We start from the raw sequence: 16,591 nt of genomic DNA on the forward strand, positions 1-16,591 counted from the left end.
GACGGCAGGAAGTAGCATGAGGATGTCGGTGCGGCATGTTTTTAATGACTTATTGCGTGAACAAACTTATTTATGTGTGGTTTTAATCGCGTTTATTATTTTGGAAACACCACAATTGCAAAATTGTGTTTTTTCTACATCAGTGAAATATTGACAAAATTTCATGGACATTTTTAATGGCTAGTATGTTACAGCCTGTAAAACTGGATGAAACTGATCATTTTCACACACTAATACTTTCAAGTGACATATCAGACGAATCAGGTATGAATGAGAGGATCAGTAGTCAGACATCTGTAAACCAATACTGAAATAGGTAAATAATGAGGCCATCAGACAGAGAACTTTAATCAAATGCAAAGGCTCTAGTTTATTGACCGTTGCACGCACACAGAACAGGTGAGTATATTTACACAGATGTAAACAGTCAGTATCGGCAACGAAAACAAAAAGAGAGGACACAGTATCATGTTTTTTTTGTTTTTTTTTTGGCCAGACACACATCCATTAACACTTTCAGGCATTTGGACACATTCACACAGAGAGAAAATGCAGAATGAAGAGAGAGAGAAAGAGAGCAGAGTGTCTGAAAACACGGAGCACAGCAGGCCTCTTTGGTCAGCTACTTCAGACAAGATTTCCACTGATCAAAGCTCAAGTTACCGATCAGAGAGCAGAAGCAGAGCAGAGAAACACCAAGATCCCCTTTTGAAGAGTTCACATTATGGCATGTAGATAATAATGGCACACAGTTCTGCTCAGATTTATTTAACTTCTTTTTTCTTTTCTTTTTTTCAAAGATGCACAATCAGCGAAAGATCATTTATGCCCTGAAGACATCATTGAAAGAGCATCTTGTTGGAAACATACAAGATACAAAAGTACCAGATAAGATGGAAAATATGCATGAAATCATATTTAAAGTCACTGAAATGATTCTTTACAGAAATGTTTCTTTAAACATCACTCAAAATAAAACGGTAAATAATATAAAACCAGCTGTCGGATAAAACAAAAACATTACTGGAAACAAATAAAGCACAAAAATGAGTGTGAATTACAGGCTTCTTTCACTTTATTTCCTCTCTTTAAAAAATTCATCATACAAACAAGTGAAATGATAATTCAACGTAATAATAGATCATGTGGAGTCATAAAGAATGCCTGATTAAAGCAAACAAACAAGCAAACAAGAAATAAAAAGCTAAATTAGAGGTTCCTGCACAGCAGAAGATAACCAAGGAAGGAAGAGCGATATGTACAAGCCTGCTCTACTTCCCTCCTCTTCACTCCTTTATTCTTTCCCTCTCTATTTTTTTTAATTCCCATCATCCTGCATTTATTCTGCATGAACTCACTTATTTTTCTTTGGCTCGCACCGAGGCCAAAACACAAAAAAAGATGGCTGTGTTCAGCTTAGTCACCAAATGTATTCTGGCTTCGGTTCAAATAAACACAGCGTCGCCACGGCGACAACCCGACCATGGCTTCCTGTTCAGTCAGCATCAGCAGATGTGAAACTCTGCAGCCCTAAACGAGATCAGAAAGCTTTCCGTTCTTCTTTAACATGAACAAAAATAAAGCAAATGTGCAAGTAAACTTCTGTTTTACCTTCAAATGATTCGTGAGTAAACAGTTCAGTACGAAATAGGGGGAAAAAATCCAGCAAGTAAACTAGTCCAACACCGGCAGCTTTCCAAATAAAGACCTGGAACAGTCCCAGTGCAAATATCTACTCCTCCCAGGGAATATGAAATATGAAATATTAATCTGTCAAGATGAAATATTTAGTAGGCTGCAACATTTTAGGAGGCATCTTTTAAAATTATGCACCTTAATAAGATAACTGATTAATTGGATGGTCTTTAATTGTCCCAGAAAGCGGTAATGTAATGCCATGTTTTCCAAATACTGCACAGCCCTAATATTATGAATTATAAGGAGAGACAAAAACATGGCAATGTATAAAATCCAGCACTGCAATATTGAACTGACTAGTCAAATGGAGAAAACATGTATTTATCTCTCACTACATGAGAACATCATTAAAAACTTATTTTATTTCAGTAATTTAAATAAAAAAAGGGAAAGTTGCATATTATTGAGATTAATTGCACACAGATTGAGATATTTGCTGCAAATTCATCTGATTATGAAAACTCAAATTTCAATTTCTCATAAAAGTAAAATCAGAACATCGTATAAGATTAATATATGTAATTTATTATTTAACATTGTTACGTTATGGTACACAATCATGTGTATGACTGTTGATTGTATAGTTATCCAGAATACAGTCAATGACATCCACATGAAGAGGTAAGCTGCAAGAGCTCAGAGCTAAAGAAGAGAGCTTACTCGAAAGTTGAGTGGAAGGAAAACAGCTAGTAGCATACGTGAAGAAGCTAAAGAGAAAAAGGACACCATTGTTGGGGTTTATTGTTCTCTTTAAATACAAGGTAAAGTTAGTTCCTCGTTTAGTTTTCAAGGTTGAAGGGTGAGGAAGATGAGTGGAAAGGCACACAATCCAAGCTGCTAGAAGATCATTTGTTCGTGGTCTGATGTAATATTCTCACTTACCGAAAAACTGAAATTTGGGTTTTCATTAGCTGGTAATCAGAATCAATATTTCACTCAGTGTCCAATAAATCCACAGTAATACAATTTATGAACTGAAATACTGAAATAAATTAATGTGATGATATTCACACCTAATGAGATTTAGCTGCATACATAACTGTGGTAGTAAAGTTGTGTAACAGAAAACAGATTTCAGAGATAAAACTAGCAAAGCACTGAAAGATGCCTAGTTTAAGTCAGCCAATACATTCATTGTTCAGCAATATGAAACTAGATTAATGAAGAAACTAAACTTACTTCACCTTTCTGCAAGTAGATAATCTCTCTAATTTCTAATTATATTAAAAATACAACAGATGTTTTAGCGTCAAGTTTAGGTACCGAAAAGGTTTGATTTTTTATTACCTTCCTGAAAAAATATCTGAATAGAAATATGTGAACAAAGCTGGATGTGTATGGCAAATGTTCCTCTGCAAAAAGCGTAGAAAACACTTTAAGGTCGAATAGATTCGGTTTACACAAAGCGTCAAAATGCGTGACGGGAATGGCACAAAGCTGACTCACTTCACCTCACTTAGGTCTCATTTTCACAGCAGCAAACCTTCAATCTGCTGTGACCGCGCTCAGCGTCCAGAGGAAGGCGTTAAGCCTCTCTCTAATGTCACAGTCTAAGGTCACCCACAGAGATCCGTAACTGGCTCCTACTGCTTCACACAATATTTACAAGCAACCTGCACAAACCCTCCCGACAAACCTGTGCAGTATATTGCTACCTTTAGGGACGGAGGCTTCTCTTGGGTTTAATAAATATTTCTATATTTTCTCCTGTACCATCCCAAAGTCACTTTCCCTCTCAGAGATAATCTAGTATAGAGTTGCCATGCTTAAAAACTACAATTCCCAGGCACTTGATTGTAACCAAATGTACAGTAACATTTTTCCACTGGGTCAGCTTGCTGGGAGATGCTCAGAGAAAAGGCAGCAACATTCAAAGTCAGACCCAAAACGCCGACCGAAAAAAAAAAAGCTCTATATCCTAAAATACAAAGAAAACACAAGCGACCTCCACATGCATAACAACGTTATAGTTTCTCTTGAGATATACTGTACACTGACAAATTAGGTAGAGGTTGGCGTTTGCATTTACTCACCAACTCATGCTGCGATGCTACAATAAGCTGAATGACAAGAGAAAAAATGTGAAGAAAACCAGGAATGATTGAAGCAAGAGGTATGAAATGAGCAGAAAGAGAATGAGGTAGAGACAGCGTTTTCCTAAAGAGGAAGAGAGCAAAAAGGAAAAAAGGCAAAGTGCAAAAAAATAAAATAAAAATGGGAGTGTGAAACGAGGAGAGTCAGGTACTCGTCTTTTGCTCAGTGGCTCAGGTCAGTTTGTACTGGACGTTTGCGCTGAAACCTGGTTTTCACATCCGCAGGTGATCCGTGAACGGCGGCTCCGAGTCGTCCATGGGCAGAACGAGGCGCGTCCCCCTCATCACCAGCTCATGATCGCCGTACGCCAGCTCCCGGTCCAGGTCGTCCGTGGCCAGGCCGCCGCTGGTGTGGGCGCCTGTGGCGTCAGTGCTGACCGTGATGTCGCCATAAGTCAGGCTGATGTCTCCGTCCGTCAGGATGAGGTCGGAGTCGTCGTCCTTCAGCTGACACTCATTCTGGGAGAGGAAAACAAGGAACAAGTTGGGTTTATTACACTCATCTAAACTAAAAGGGGTCCGTATAGGGATGTTATTTATTAACAGTTAACTGGATTAAAATGAACTCAAATCGATTAAATAGTAACTTCCACTTAAACCTTTCTTTAGTGTTGTAATTTGGCTGCCATCCAGCAGAGGGCAGTGTGGGGCCAATAAATACAAAAGCAAGGGTGGCGGAAACATACCAGAACAGGAAAGAGAAATGGTCCAAATAGAGTACGGTGGGGAATGAAAGATGCACTTTATGCGGTTCTGTTTGGTAAGACGGCGTATTAGGGCCGTGGGAGAATAAAAAAAATAAAACAAAAATTCTGACAAAAGAATTTCAGAAATTTTCTGGAAAGACAAGGAAATTTCTGAGCTTGAAACATCAAACATTTGCTTGAAAACATTTTGAGATTAAATCTCTGAGTTTGAATAGTCAAATTGTTTTGGCTTTTGAAACTGATTTCTGAAGTCAATCTAAAAATGTTTCAAAAGATTTTTTCTAGAAAAGCAAAGAAATTTGCTTGTTTTTATAGAAACTTTCTGAGATATTCTTTTGGTGAAGATTTACTCCTTTTTTTCTACAATGACCCCAATATGCCATTATAGTTTATTCAGTCAGTATTTAACACATCTGACATGCATAAAAGTTAAAATATAATGATGTGATTCTTTTTTTATATTCACCACATGAACAATGTATCCCTTCATGCTAAGGAAAGATAATCTGCCCTCTTGATACAAATGAAAACTCAAGTTTGTAAGAAAATGGCCGCTTAACTAATTATTAGTCGACCAATCAACTTTAGATTAACTCATTAATCGAGAACTTGCTTGTCCCGTGTGACCTGCAGTCTGACCTCATAGGCCTGGGGGCTGGTGAGGAAGCGGGCGAGGGGGCCGCAGCAGGGAGGAAGCGTGGTAATGAGAGGAGGGCCGCTGTGTGTCAGGATGGGCTTCAGGTAGCTGGAGAGAGGCTGGAGTCAAGGAAAAACTTACACAATGAACTCCGAGGGAGAGCAACAGGAAACAGCTGATTATGTGATTAATGCCTGGTATCAGCATCAGGAACAAAAACTCAATTGTTTTTATACATAAGTGATTTTATTCCAGTTGACTGTCTTTTCATATTTTTTGCACACAGTGAATGAACCGCTGCCTATTCATGGTTCAGTATTTGCAAGTTTTTCTGTCTTTTCTCCAAATTATTCACAGAAAATTTGTCCTTTGGTGGATTTTTTTTTTAAAAAGAGCAAATCTAAAATCTTTGAAAGAAAATGCAGCTCATAAAGCTGGAATACATAGGCACAATACCACTTTGCACTATTGACCCTCTCCTGTTGCAAAATGAGCAGGGACAATGAAATAATTTAACTTAAAAAATGTTGGAAAAAAATTAAATAATCAATATTTTATTGTAATGTTACATACATTGGTTTTTATTACTAAGCTACATTAAATTACATGAAATCTTGATTGTTTTAGGTCAGTGAGGATTAAAAAAATTTACTAAAGTTTGCTGAATGTCAAAATAAAGGATAGTTATTATTATGGCATTCATCAAATACACATCATTTTGGAAACCCTGACTGACCTAAAAAAAATAAATATTTTTTCTCATTTAAAGTCAGACAGTTAAAAAAACGTTACATTTATTTGTAGAGTATGTAAAGATCTGGTTTCAATTGTAGTTCTTGAGATCATTTGTTTCTAAATCTATAACCTGTGCTCCCCCTGTTGGCTGAAAATATGAACTTCACCACTCACCCATGGAACTGAAACAGAACCAGAGGAATCACGAAAACACGACGAGTTGTTTCTATAAAGGATACTTGTGGTCAAAGTTGTACCAAATTCTGAAAAGCCAGGCACTTTCTTGTTTGGTGCTCCTCCTCTCTGATCCGTCAGCAAAACTCATCTGAACCAACAAAAAGGGCATTACTCTGTAAAACCAGTTCAAAAAACATTAGCTCCAAGTTTTACCTTCACGTCGCTAACTTACAGAGTTTTCCTGATCAGAGTCAACTCCGACTCTGTTAGAAGAAAAACAGTAAATCAGTCGCAGTTGGACATTTTTAGAGAAATTTCTCTAAATGCCTACAATGCCCAGATGTAGAAGACTCTGCCAGTTACTGGAAATGTTTGATCATAGTCACTGTCACAAACTGGGGTTAAAGAGTAACCAGCAATTACTTTTCACAGGTAGGTTTGGATAGCTTTTCTCCTTTAATAGATAAAATAATTTTTTTGAAAGCTGAAATTTCTATCTACTCGGGTTGACAAGCCAAATAAAAAAAGGTTAAATAGTCTAAATTTGAGCCTTTTCGTTTCAAACCAAAATAATCAGGCACATACATTAAATTTTTTCCATTATAATATTCTTAGATTCTGCACCGTATAATGGCGCTATTGGGCCATTGTAAATAGAAAAAAGGGAGAGTAAATTTAAAAAACTTACATTTTGAGATTAATTTCAGAAATTTTATAGAAAAAAAAGGATATTTTTGAGATTGAAAAGTCAAAAATCTCAAAAATTTTGAGATTAATCTTAGAAGTTTTCCGCAAAAGATCTCAGAAATTTCAGATTTTTTTTTCTGAAAATTTTTCAACTTTTGAAACTCAAATTTCTAAGAATAAACTCAAAATATCTAATTTATTTTTTGGCAAATTTTTGACAGTTGTATGTCAGAAATTTACAAGTTTTTTTCTACAAAATTTCTGAGATTTTTTTTTTGCAAAAAGGTACTCTTTTTTTTTTTTTTTTCTTCAATGGCCCTAATATGTCATTGTAGCATTAGGACTAGTTAGGGAGGAAAATGTTATTTTCCTCAGACATTATGAGCTGTTTGAGACAGCATGATTTAAACTACTAGAAGTTTCCCAGAACTGTGCGTATCAAGTTTGGCGTTTGTTTTTAAGGAATAAAGAAAACAGCTGGGAAATCTGTCTAAGTTTATGTCTGAAACTGCTTACCGTATCCGCTGACAGGACAGCATCTGAGTGGTGCCGCCACCACAAACCCAAACAGTGAAGAAAACCACAAGAAGATTGGTGGAGAACATCATCTGGCGGGCGTACGTGGCCGTGTCCCTGATGGACAGGGCAAAGGTCATCGCACCGCGCAGCCCTGAAAACCAAACAAAAACAGGAAAACAAGGTCACAAACATGTGATCATAAGGCAAACTGTCTGCTTTTAGTAATCCTGCAGTCTGCTCTACTGGCCTGCAAACATCATCATGTGCTGGAAGTTGGATCTAATCTTGTTAAATCGACCCAGATTAAGGAGGAGTGACAGAGGGTAGATGTTAGCAGCTCTACCCACAAACACCGCCAGCTGGATGGGAGGAACGTCAAGGAGGAAAACCAGCGGAACGTCCTCACACATCACCCACAAAACTCCTCACTAAATCAATTCTGAATTAATTAATAAATATCCTTTTATAAATGTAAACACTCATGAAATGTTTGTTTTCCAGGTTGAAAAGATACAAAAGCTCCAACGATGAACATGGGATTAAAGACGTGGTTCTGGAAGGTGAACAGGGTCAGACCCATGTAGGAGAAGATGAAGTTCTCTGCCAGGAAATTTAACAGCTCAAACAGCTGAAATAGAAAGAAAAGAAACATCAAAAAACGTTAACATTTTGTCTTTGAGTCTCATTAATGATTTGGTCGTGAAATTAACGGCTTTTATTCACCATATCGTAAAAGTACATCTAATATTTATCGTACTTTCTGATGAGTTTAAATTGCTTCATGTGATTGTGGAGAAACTGATGGACCTAGCAGACTTTTCCTTTTAAATCACACTTCACTTTCCCAAACCTTTCCTTTTTTAAAGTCAGGTCAAGTATTCAAAACTCCAGATTATTAGCAAAACCTTTGGTATGAGTTTCAGATAGAAACACTGATAGAAGTTGTGATGAATTTAAATCTTTATATGAATATTTAACACTGGAACAGGAAGGCATTTTAAATATCCCAAATAAATAAACAACAGAAACAACAAATAAAATAAAGTCTCTGTAAACAAAATGAACCCACAAAAAAGGAAAGCACCAGACTGAAGACTTTTGTAATCCAGTTTTTGGTAGAAAGAGAGAAAAGAAAAAAACAATCATGCAAGTAGAAATTGTTATTTATCATGCAAGTAATTGTTTTATTGCTTATTGCAACAGGAATATTCACACATATGATTTAAGGTAGGTTATTATTTATTACAACAGTGAATCCTGGTGTATTATTTTTACAAGGACACTCTAATACTTTAGTAAATACTAAACAGTTTTGTAGCATTAGTCTGGTTCTGACCTGCTTTGTCCGGTCCTGAGACTCTGGAGACAGATTGTTGAAGGTGTAGTGGGCCTGAGTGATGCCACAGAAGAGCACAGCCACAACACCTGCAGAACACAACATGATCATATGATCGAAAGACAAGCAAACCACATTTAAATCTTTTCAACGAGGCTGGAATGTATGAAATTATATGTACTACAGATTCACTTTAAATTTGTGTGTTTGCTACCTGTGAAGCCACAAGCTTCAGCCAGCAGGAAGGTGCTCCAGGACATGAGGAAGAACAGAGCCGTCTCCAGCAGCTGAAAGTCCCTCAGTTTGGTGAACTTCGTCACGTAGTCCCAGTCAAGGATTTTATTGAAATTAATTTAACTGATTTTAAGGGTGCATTCACACCAACCCTGTTTAGTCCACTTTAACCAAACTGTAGTTTGTTTGTCTAGAAGGTCCGGTTCGTTTGGCGAGATGTGAACGCACAATCAAACTCTGCAAGGACCCAAAACTAAAAATCCGCCTAAAAACCTCATTCTCTGTTCAGTTGGTACGGTTTGATTCATATGAAAATCCCAAGAGGACCAGAGGCCGCTACAAAAGCAGGAAGCGAACTGTAGCGCACGGGATTCTGGGTAAATACAAACAAAACAAATTGCTTCTGATCTCTTATCAAAGACAAAGGAGAAATCCTACAACCACTAAAATCTGACGCTACTCCATTTTAGTTTACATTTCGTGAGGAAGGAAGTTGCGCTCATTGCCTTCTTTAGAGGTTTTTGTGTTGTTTACTTCAGTGCTTCTTGCTGCAGCGCCACCACAGGCGAGGAGGGAAACTGATTTTCCAAAGGGTTTGGTTCCTTTGACACAATGTGATGTGAAAGCGAACCTCACCAGCTGAAAATTTAACAAATGTTGCAATTTTGATCCCCAATCAAACTAACTATACTGAACTACCAGGTGTCAAAAAACCTGCGCTATCTGTGCCACGTTACAAAGAACAATCGGTATGCTCGTGTTGTTTTCAGTACTTTACATACACCTATCTGCCAATCACTAACAGCAGGATATTATTAGTAACCTAAGGCATAACCTTGTTTATTCATAGCTTACGCAGCAGACTGGATAGACGACAAAACCAGAAAAGATATGAGAGCTGTAACGATTCCCGTGGCAACGCCCAGAGAGAAGGAGCCGCTGAAAACGCCAAGGAACATCCCTAAAGACTTCAGCAAGGCCATGGCCTCAAACGTGTGGCTGTTGTCTCCTTGTGGCTGATATGCAACAATAGACCTGATAATAAAACACAAAGAAAAACACTTAGAGGCAAGTATACACAATGGACACCAGATATTTGCATATGAAACCCTTCTATGTTTGTCTCATGTCCAGTAGGTTGACTTCACGACAGACACATTCAGGTTCTCTGTATTTATTCTAACAAAGGAGGAAATCAAGTTGGTAGTTAACATCAGTCCAGTAGCTTCTGTCTCAGTTACCGACGGCAACAGAAAAAAGGGGGGGGCGGGAGGAGCTGTCAGTTACTGGTTGCTATGGTAACCACCAACTGCCAAGAGCAGCACAACAGAATTTAAAATGCCAATAAATGTCCGGAGAAGCAACTGCTTGACTACATTTGTCAAGAAGTTGACAAAGCACTTTGTATTGCCTTGTTGCTGAAAATGTGCTATATAAATAAAATTACCTTACCTTTAAATTAAATAAATTCAAGGAATAAAGAAACAAATTTTGACAAACTTCACATCCACAGTATCGCCAAAACAAAACCCTGTTACACATGCACTGTATAAAAGAGACAAAACCTTAGTTTTCTTACTAACTCAGACTGAACTTATCCTGTTTTAGGTCTGTTAGGATTGACACTAAAAGTATTCTCAGGTTTACCAGCTTCCCACTTTTTTCTAGAAATGTAACCATTTGTTTGAAAACCCAATAAAAGTACAACACTATACCCAAAACACAAATTCTTTCAATCATAAAAAAGCAAAGCCAAAGAAAATTATCAATATATTGTGTTTTAACCAAATAACACAGTTTCTTTCAAATAAAGTAAAGCAAAAATGAATATTAACCCATAAAGATCTTTTTTATCGAGGAAATGGTTCATTTTTTGTCTTTTAGCAGATGGTAATTTAGAGAACTTTAGTCCGATTTAATGTCAGGCAGTAAGAGAAAATAAGGTTTGTATCTCTTTATGCTTTTAGTTGTGCATGTAAAAAATAGCCAAACTGTAAACCAAAGAGTAGATATTTTATTTTCAGAAATGTTCTCTTACTCAATTTGACCAAACAGCAAGTCTTTAAACGGTATCCTTATCAGGCAGATATTTAAGGGCATGACTTCACATTCCAGTGTTTAATCAGAACCAGAAAGAACTCGGGCTGAATGTTTTTCTCTACTGAAAACAGTCCTGCAGCAGGAACATGGAAATACTTTAAAAATTATCCATTGCCGGGAAGACGACCAACTAAAAACAGAAAAAAGACCTGAGAATATGGAAAATTATTTTTAAATTCATGTTGAAGGACAGATATAGTCAAAAGGATAAAACAATGTTATCAAACTTTAATCAAATATGTACTGAAAATAATTTAAAGTCTGAGATGAAAAAAAAAGTCTGGCAAACAGGAATTTTTTTTTAATTTTTAAAAAATATATTGCTTACTTATTGCTCCCTAGGTAACAATGTTTCACAAAAAACACACCAGAGGAGTTTAGTGCTGAAAAGCTCAGACATTATTAAATATTTCTTTATGATGCTCTACTATGCTACTGTAATACAATATTAATTTATTTGCAGGTTGTTGTTATTTTTACTCAATATTAATATGTAAAAACCAATACATATGAAAAACCCTAGTCTGTATATTTTCCTACAGTCTCAATTACTCTTTACCAATGTAGTTTTAGAATAAAATGTACTGAAAAACACCAAACAGGAACTTTTATCTGTTTTTCCAACCAAAGTTGATTCTAAAATTAGATTTGTTCAACATGACACATAAATCACAAGGCATTTTGTCGTTAAGCTTCTCGTCTCCTCCTCAAAGATAACTAAAGGGTGTGGAAATTTTTTTCATCAAACATCATTTACTAAAAGGACAAAAAAAGCAAATATCGCAATATTCTAAAACTCTGGCTGGATAAGCCAGGGTAAAAACAACAAAAGCTTCTGATTCGTCATGCTAGTCCCCAGCCACTGCAAAGGCACACAACGACATGCTCTACTTAACGCACAGTCAATGAGTTGGTGAGGGTCTCTCTGCATGGCCCACTTCCTCCTAGCTGCATGCTATTTTAATGCATTATTCAGTGGAAATTACAACACAACGATGAAGGGAAGGAGGAAAAAGGAAGCAACACCAGGGGAACCGATTCCAGCTTGGTCAAATGTGAATCTCACACCTGGTTGGTTCACTGATCAAACATGAAAAACACAGTTTCATATATGTTTGTTCATGTCTCAAACATTCAGTCATCACGATTAGACATAATTTGATTTTAAAAACTTACGAGGACAAAACGACCGCTACGGCATCATTGAGGACGCTCTCTCCAAACAGTAATGCATACAAATCCACGTCAACCTGCAGCTCATGGAAGATAGCCAGGACCGTCACTGTGAGACCAACAGAAACACATAAAAACTGACATATACTGAAAAGACATTTATGCAGTTTCCTCAGAAAAATGCTACCATTTAAAATAGTACAAAAAAGAAAATCTCAAAAGTGGTTACTTTTACCCTCTAACACTTTCAGAAATCTCATTCAACTTTGCCTCTAATTTTTGCATCCTGAGGATTATCTTGGAAGCTTTTACAGAAATGGTTAATTGATCTATTTAGGGTTTATGTCTTCACTTTATTAGAGTCAATGCATTTCAACTTAAACTCAGTGCAAACCTGTGCATCTTTACTGAGTTTAGGCAGTCTCAGAAATAAAAGAGCAACAATTTCTGAGTGCATGGAAAACAAAAATGTGGTGCAGACGATGTCAGCAATTAAAACGTTATCAGTACTTCTCACTACTGCTAGCAGAAACCAATGTTGGTTTTTAGATAAACATTTCTAAAAACGTTTTATGACTAAAAATTTTTTTCAAATGATCAAAATTTAGTTTGCAGCAACTGCAATCAAGTATATAAAATATGAGTCATAACATCTACTTTTGAAAAGACTGATAATAATGCTGGAGTACCTCAGGGTTGTATATTGAGTCCCATTTATTAGATTGTATATTAATGACTTTCCTGGAGTTTGATCACCTCATGCAGGTTCAAATGTAAATTTATATGAATAATTACAAGTTGCTTAAGAAAATGCATAAAATAAATTATATCTGTATCCACATTCACAGTGTGTATTGTGTTACCATAAATGTGCATAATAATGTCATTTATTTGATTAATTTAACCCTTTTAGACCGAACGTGTTGGGGACAACACAGCCAAATTTGCAGTACCATAAACATTTGCGCTATCTGAAAAATTCCAACGGTTTCTGAAAGAGGAACGTTGCGCTTTCCAGCCAACATCGGGTTATTAAGGTAATTTCACTCCTGCCAGAACATGGAGCATGTTTTTCTTCGGTTTAATTTGATGAGACACTTTTTTAATAGACAGTAAATTGTGAAAATAACTGCTATATAGAGAAAGTTCCAGTTCAGAGGGTTAAAATATAATCCCCGAATAGAAAACATAATCAGAAGTTCATTTGAATATATACCCGGGTCTGTTGCTGAGACAATGGCTCCAAAGAATAGACAGTCGGTGAAGAAGAAGTCTCCACCCAGTTGGCCCAGGTGCTTCATCAGCGTGACACAGCCGTACATCAACAACCTGTTGGAGGACTTCTTTAATTATCTTACTAAATGGATTATCGACACTTTAAAATTCATCGAAGTAGTTAGAGCTGTGGTTTTTTCAGCGCTGTTTCAGAGCACAATCATCTTACCCAATAATAAAACAGGAAATCACTGTCCCCACAAAGGCATAAGCCAGGATGGATCCCATGTTCCGGAAAAAATGTCTCTGAAAAATAAAAGCAAACATGCAGCTAACTTTACTGAAGTTACAGTATTTAATCATAAATTAAAACAATTTATTTAAAGATCTGAGGATGTTGTACCCTTTTCAAGCTGTAGCCTGCGTGAAAGATGATGGGCGGGAGAAGAATATTGAAGAAAACCTCAGGGTCAAAGGTAACCTGAAGGCCACAAAAACAAAGATATGTATCAATAAAACAGCAAAATAATCAAATGTTTTGATGCTAATTAATATTATGTTTAATTATTTATTTAATCAAGAATGACACAACTGGGACATTGAGTAAAATAACATGTTAAAAGAGGGTAGCGACTGAATCAAGCATCAATTAAGGCTGAGATTATTCTTATTTTAGGTCTGAATCCAGATCAGTGCCAAATTTGTCAGAGCAGAGAGACGTTAGGACGTTTTTGTTTTACACTGGATCACACAGGGAACAGCCTCTTACAGCACTACAGTACACTGAATTAAAGCGGATTTTTTCACTTATTGTTTGTGTTGAATTTGGGATTCCAGAGAAATAAAGTCCTTGGAAAAGTAATTCCTCAATTAATTAAGGATTTTTATGCGACAATCCAACAGAAAATAGCACAGCTGCGAACTGGAAAGTAATGCAAGATTTTCTTTTTTACAACTATAAATAACTAACATGAGTAAAGCTGACAGGTTAAAGTATCTTTCAAAGAACAGTGGGAAAACAACTCAGTGATAGGTCATTTTACAAAGTATTATCTCAGAGGAGGTAAATTATTTGTTTCCCTAAAGAATTTAGAACTTTGCAGTTGAAATTTGACAAAATGTAAAAAAAAAAAAGAAGTTCAAATGGTATTAACATTTTTGCAATCAGATGCCAAAGCAAGACACACTTCTCTATTTAACCAGAAATAACTCAAGTGATTTGTGTTGTTTCAATTGCAATTTCTTTCTTGATAACTGTGCATTCATTTATTTAAAATAACCAGAATCATGGCTCCAACTTCAAAGCTGAAAAGTAAAGTAAAACACCAAAAAGCTCACTCAGTCATCAGCAGTAACTACCACAAACGTGAGTAGACAGCCAGTACCTTGCGCAGCATCTCGTTGTCTTTCAAGTAATTCACCTCGTTGGAACTGATCTCCCCCTTCAAGGTGTATTCGTAAAGTTTGCCACTGACATTTACCAGCAGGGTGGCGGGGCTGGCGTTGACAAAGCAGTCCATCGGGGAAACTTTGGACCGAGGGACCTGAACGACGTAGCGCAAGATCACCCCGACAATAAGGCCTGAGAAAAGAGGCGGAGAGCAAAAATAGAACAGAGGAGGTTAGAATTTAAGACAACAGAGCTCCATTTATTTTTATTGCATTTTAAATTTTCTCTCAAACACATTTAAAAATAAGAATCTGGTGCTTGGGTTTGCTACTTTCTCATCCACAGGCAGAAATAAAATAAATTCATTCACCCCTGATAAATGTAGCTCTAGTCTCATCTTGATCACACACTTTTTCATGCCATCAACAAGCTGCTGGTTAGTCATGTCTGAATTTCTGTTTTGCTAGTAAATCTCAACTTGCAGTTGTGTGTAAACTTTTTGCCTCAGAGGCCAAAACTGTTAAATTTAAACTACTGGCAGGTCACAAAATTCATTAAATTAATAACACAAAAATTTGTTTATTTTCATTTTTCTTTTTACCTGATAAATCATGTTGCCTTATTAAAAGAAAAACCGACAATTTCAAAACTTCTAGGGTCAGTTGATTTCTGTTTTTTTTTTTTTTTTTGGCCCCCCTGACTTGTGTTGGGGAGGCTGATCAAATTAATTTCAAGGGCCACAAATGGCCCCAGAGCCACACTTTGGACTCCCCTGGTCTAGTGGATTTAATAAACAAAGTGCAGAAATTCATTGATTTCCTTTTAAGTCTGCAGATTAATATTTACAGAATTAAAACTGATGTGGATGAGTTTTGGGTGATATAAAAAACCAACATGTCAGGTTAAATAGGAGGAAGTAGTCAGTGGAGCACAGCATAAGCAGATCAATTACTGTCTTGTCTCAATTCAATGTTACCAGTTTAACCTGCTTGGAGGGGAAGTGAAATGTTTTTGATGTTAAAAAGGGAACAGAAGAGGAGCTGCCTCTTTTCAAAAATAAACTACAGCTTAAACTAAAAGTCACGATGTTGACATTTCACATCTGATCGATATCTGCGTTCACATCTGATCGATATCTGCGGGTCTGATGGCGTCTCCCAACTGTCACTCTCACCATAAATCATGGCCAGCCCGGTTTCGTGCAGAAACCTGAAGCGCCGGTGCTTGAAGAGCCAGATGGTTAGGATGGTGAGGGTGAGGAGCAGGATGAAGATGAGCAGGTCTGCGCTGTCCTGCCTGTGGCTCTCCTCAGCCTTCTTCTCCGTATCATCCTCCTCCTGGGCTGGAGATGATGCTGCTGAGACACTGATGAACACACACAGGCTCACCAGAACCAGCAGCCGCAGCGTCCTCAAAGCCCGCAGCGAGACGTCCACGCTCGTTTTTGTCAACATTGTGGCTATTTTCTGATAGGATCAATGTCGTCGGAGTTAAAAGAAAGAGAGAGAGAGAGAGAGAAGAGAATGAGTCACGGACTGAGAGAAGAGAAGACAGCCAAGGCGGCAGCAACAGAGTCAACCCGGAAGTTAAAATTATTTTTCTCCAGAAAGCGTATAAATGCATTTCACGCTAAAAGCCTTCTCCAGGGTTGTTTTAAATTAGCCAATGCTTGAAAAAAACATATTTGTTTACAACAATAATTTTAATAATGAAATCTCAAGCTTATTGGAGATTTTGAGCTTTTAACAGAAATTACCCATTTCACTCTGACCTGTACTTTTTTATTTTGAAATCTGCATTTTATGTCATTTCAACAGGAAGTGAATCCAAACAGGCATTTAATTCATTTTTGAATTAACGCTGCGAAATATAACTTTTGCGATAAAATCA

The 16,591-nt window shown here is 36.9% G+C and overlaps 1 protein-coding gene across 1 annotated transcript; it reads right to left on the minus strand.

Moving 5' to 3' along the window:
• Positions 1-345: 345 nt before the first annotated feature.
• On the minus strand, positions 346-16,488 carry slc9a6a (solute carrier family 9 member A6a). The gene is made up of 16 exons (XM_032554853.1): positions 15,876-16,488; positions 14,697-14,893; positions 13,715-13,792; positions 13,541-13,617; positions 13,313-13,425; positions 12,100-12,205; positions 9,717-9,858; positions 8,804-8,909; positions 8,590-8,678; positions 7,768-7,881; positions 7,501-7,612; positions 7,251-7,404; positions 6,280-6,310; positions 6,110-6,195; positions 5,138-5,243; positions 346-4,250 (listed from the first exon to the last, which is right to left on the minus strand). Exons 1-16 carry the CDS (start codon positions 16,153-16,155, stop codon positions 4,005-4,007), a joined length of 2,037 nt encoding a protein of 678 aa, XP_032410744.1. The 5' UTR covers positions 16,156-16,488; the 3' UTR covers positions 346-4,004.
• Positions 16,489-16,591: the final 103 nt, after the last annotated feature.

The sequence above is a fragment of the Xiphophorus hellerii genome, chromosome 23, assembly GCF_003331165.1.
Source record: "Xiphophorus hellerii strain 12219 chromosome 23, Xiphophorus_hellerii-4.1, whole genome shotgun sequence".
NCBI lineage: Eukaryota > Metazoa > Chordata > Actinopteri > Cyprinodontiformes > Poeciliidae > Xiphophorus > Xiphophorus hellerii.

Excerpts from the sequence above, each read along its gene's own strand:
- slc9a6a (XM_032554853.1), bottom strand. The coding sequence starts at position 16,155 with ATGTTGACAAAAACGAGCGTGGACGTCTCGCTGCGGGCTTTGAGGACG. Across the intron at positions 12,206-13,312 it reads TGTCTCAGCAACAGACCCGG|TGACGGTCCTGGCTATCTTC; the intron begins GTATATATTCAA and ends TTGGTCTCACAG. Across the intron at positions 4,251-5,137 it reads CCAGCCCCCAGGCCTATGAG|AATGAGTGTCAGCTGAAGGA; the intron begins GTCAGACTGCAG and ends TTCCTCTCCCAG.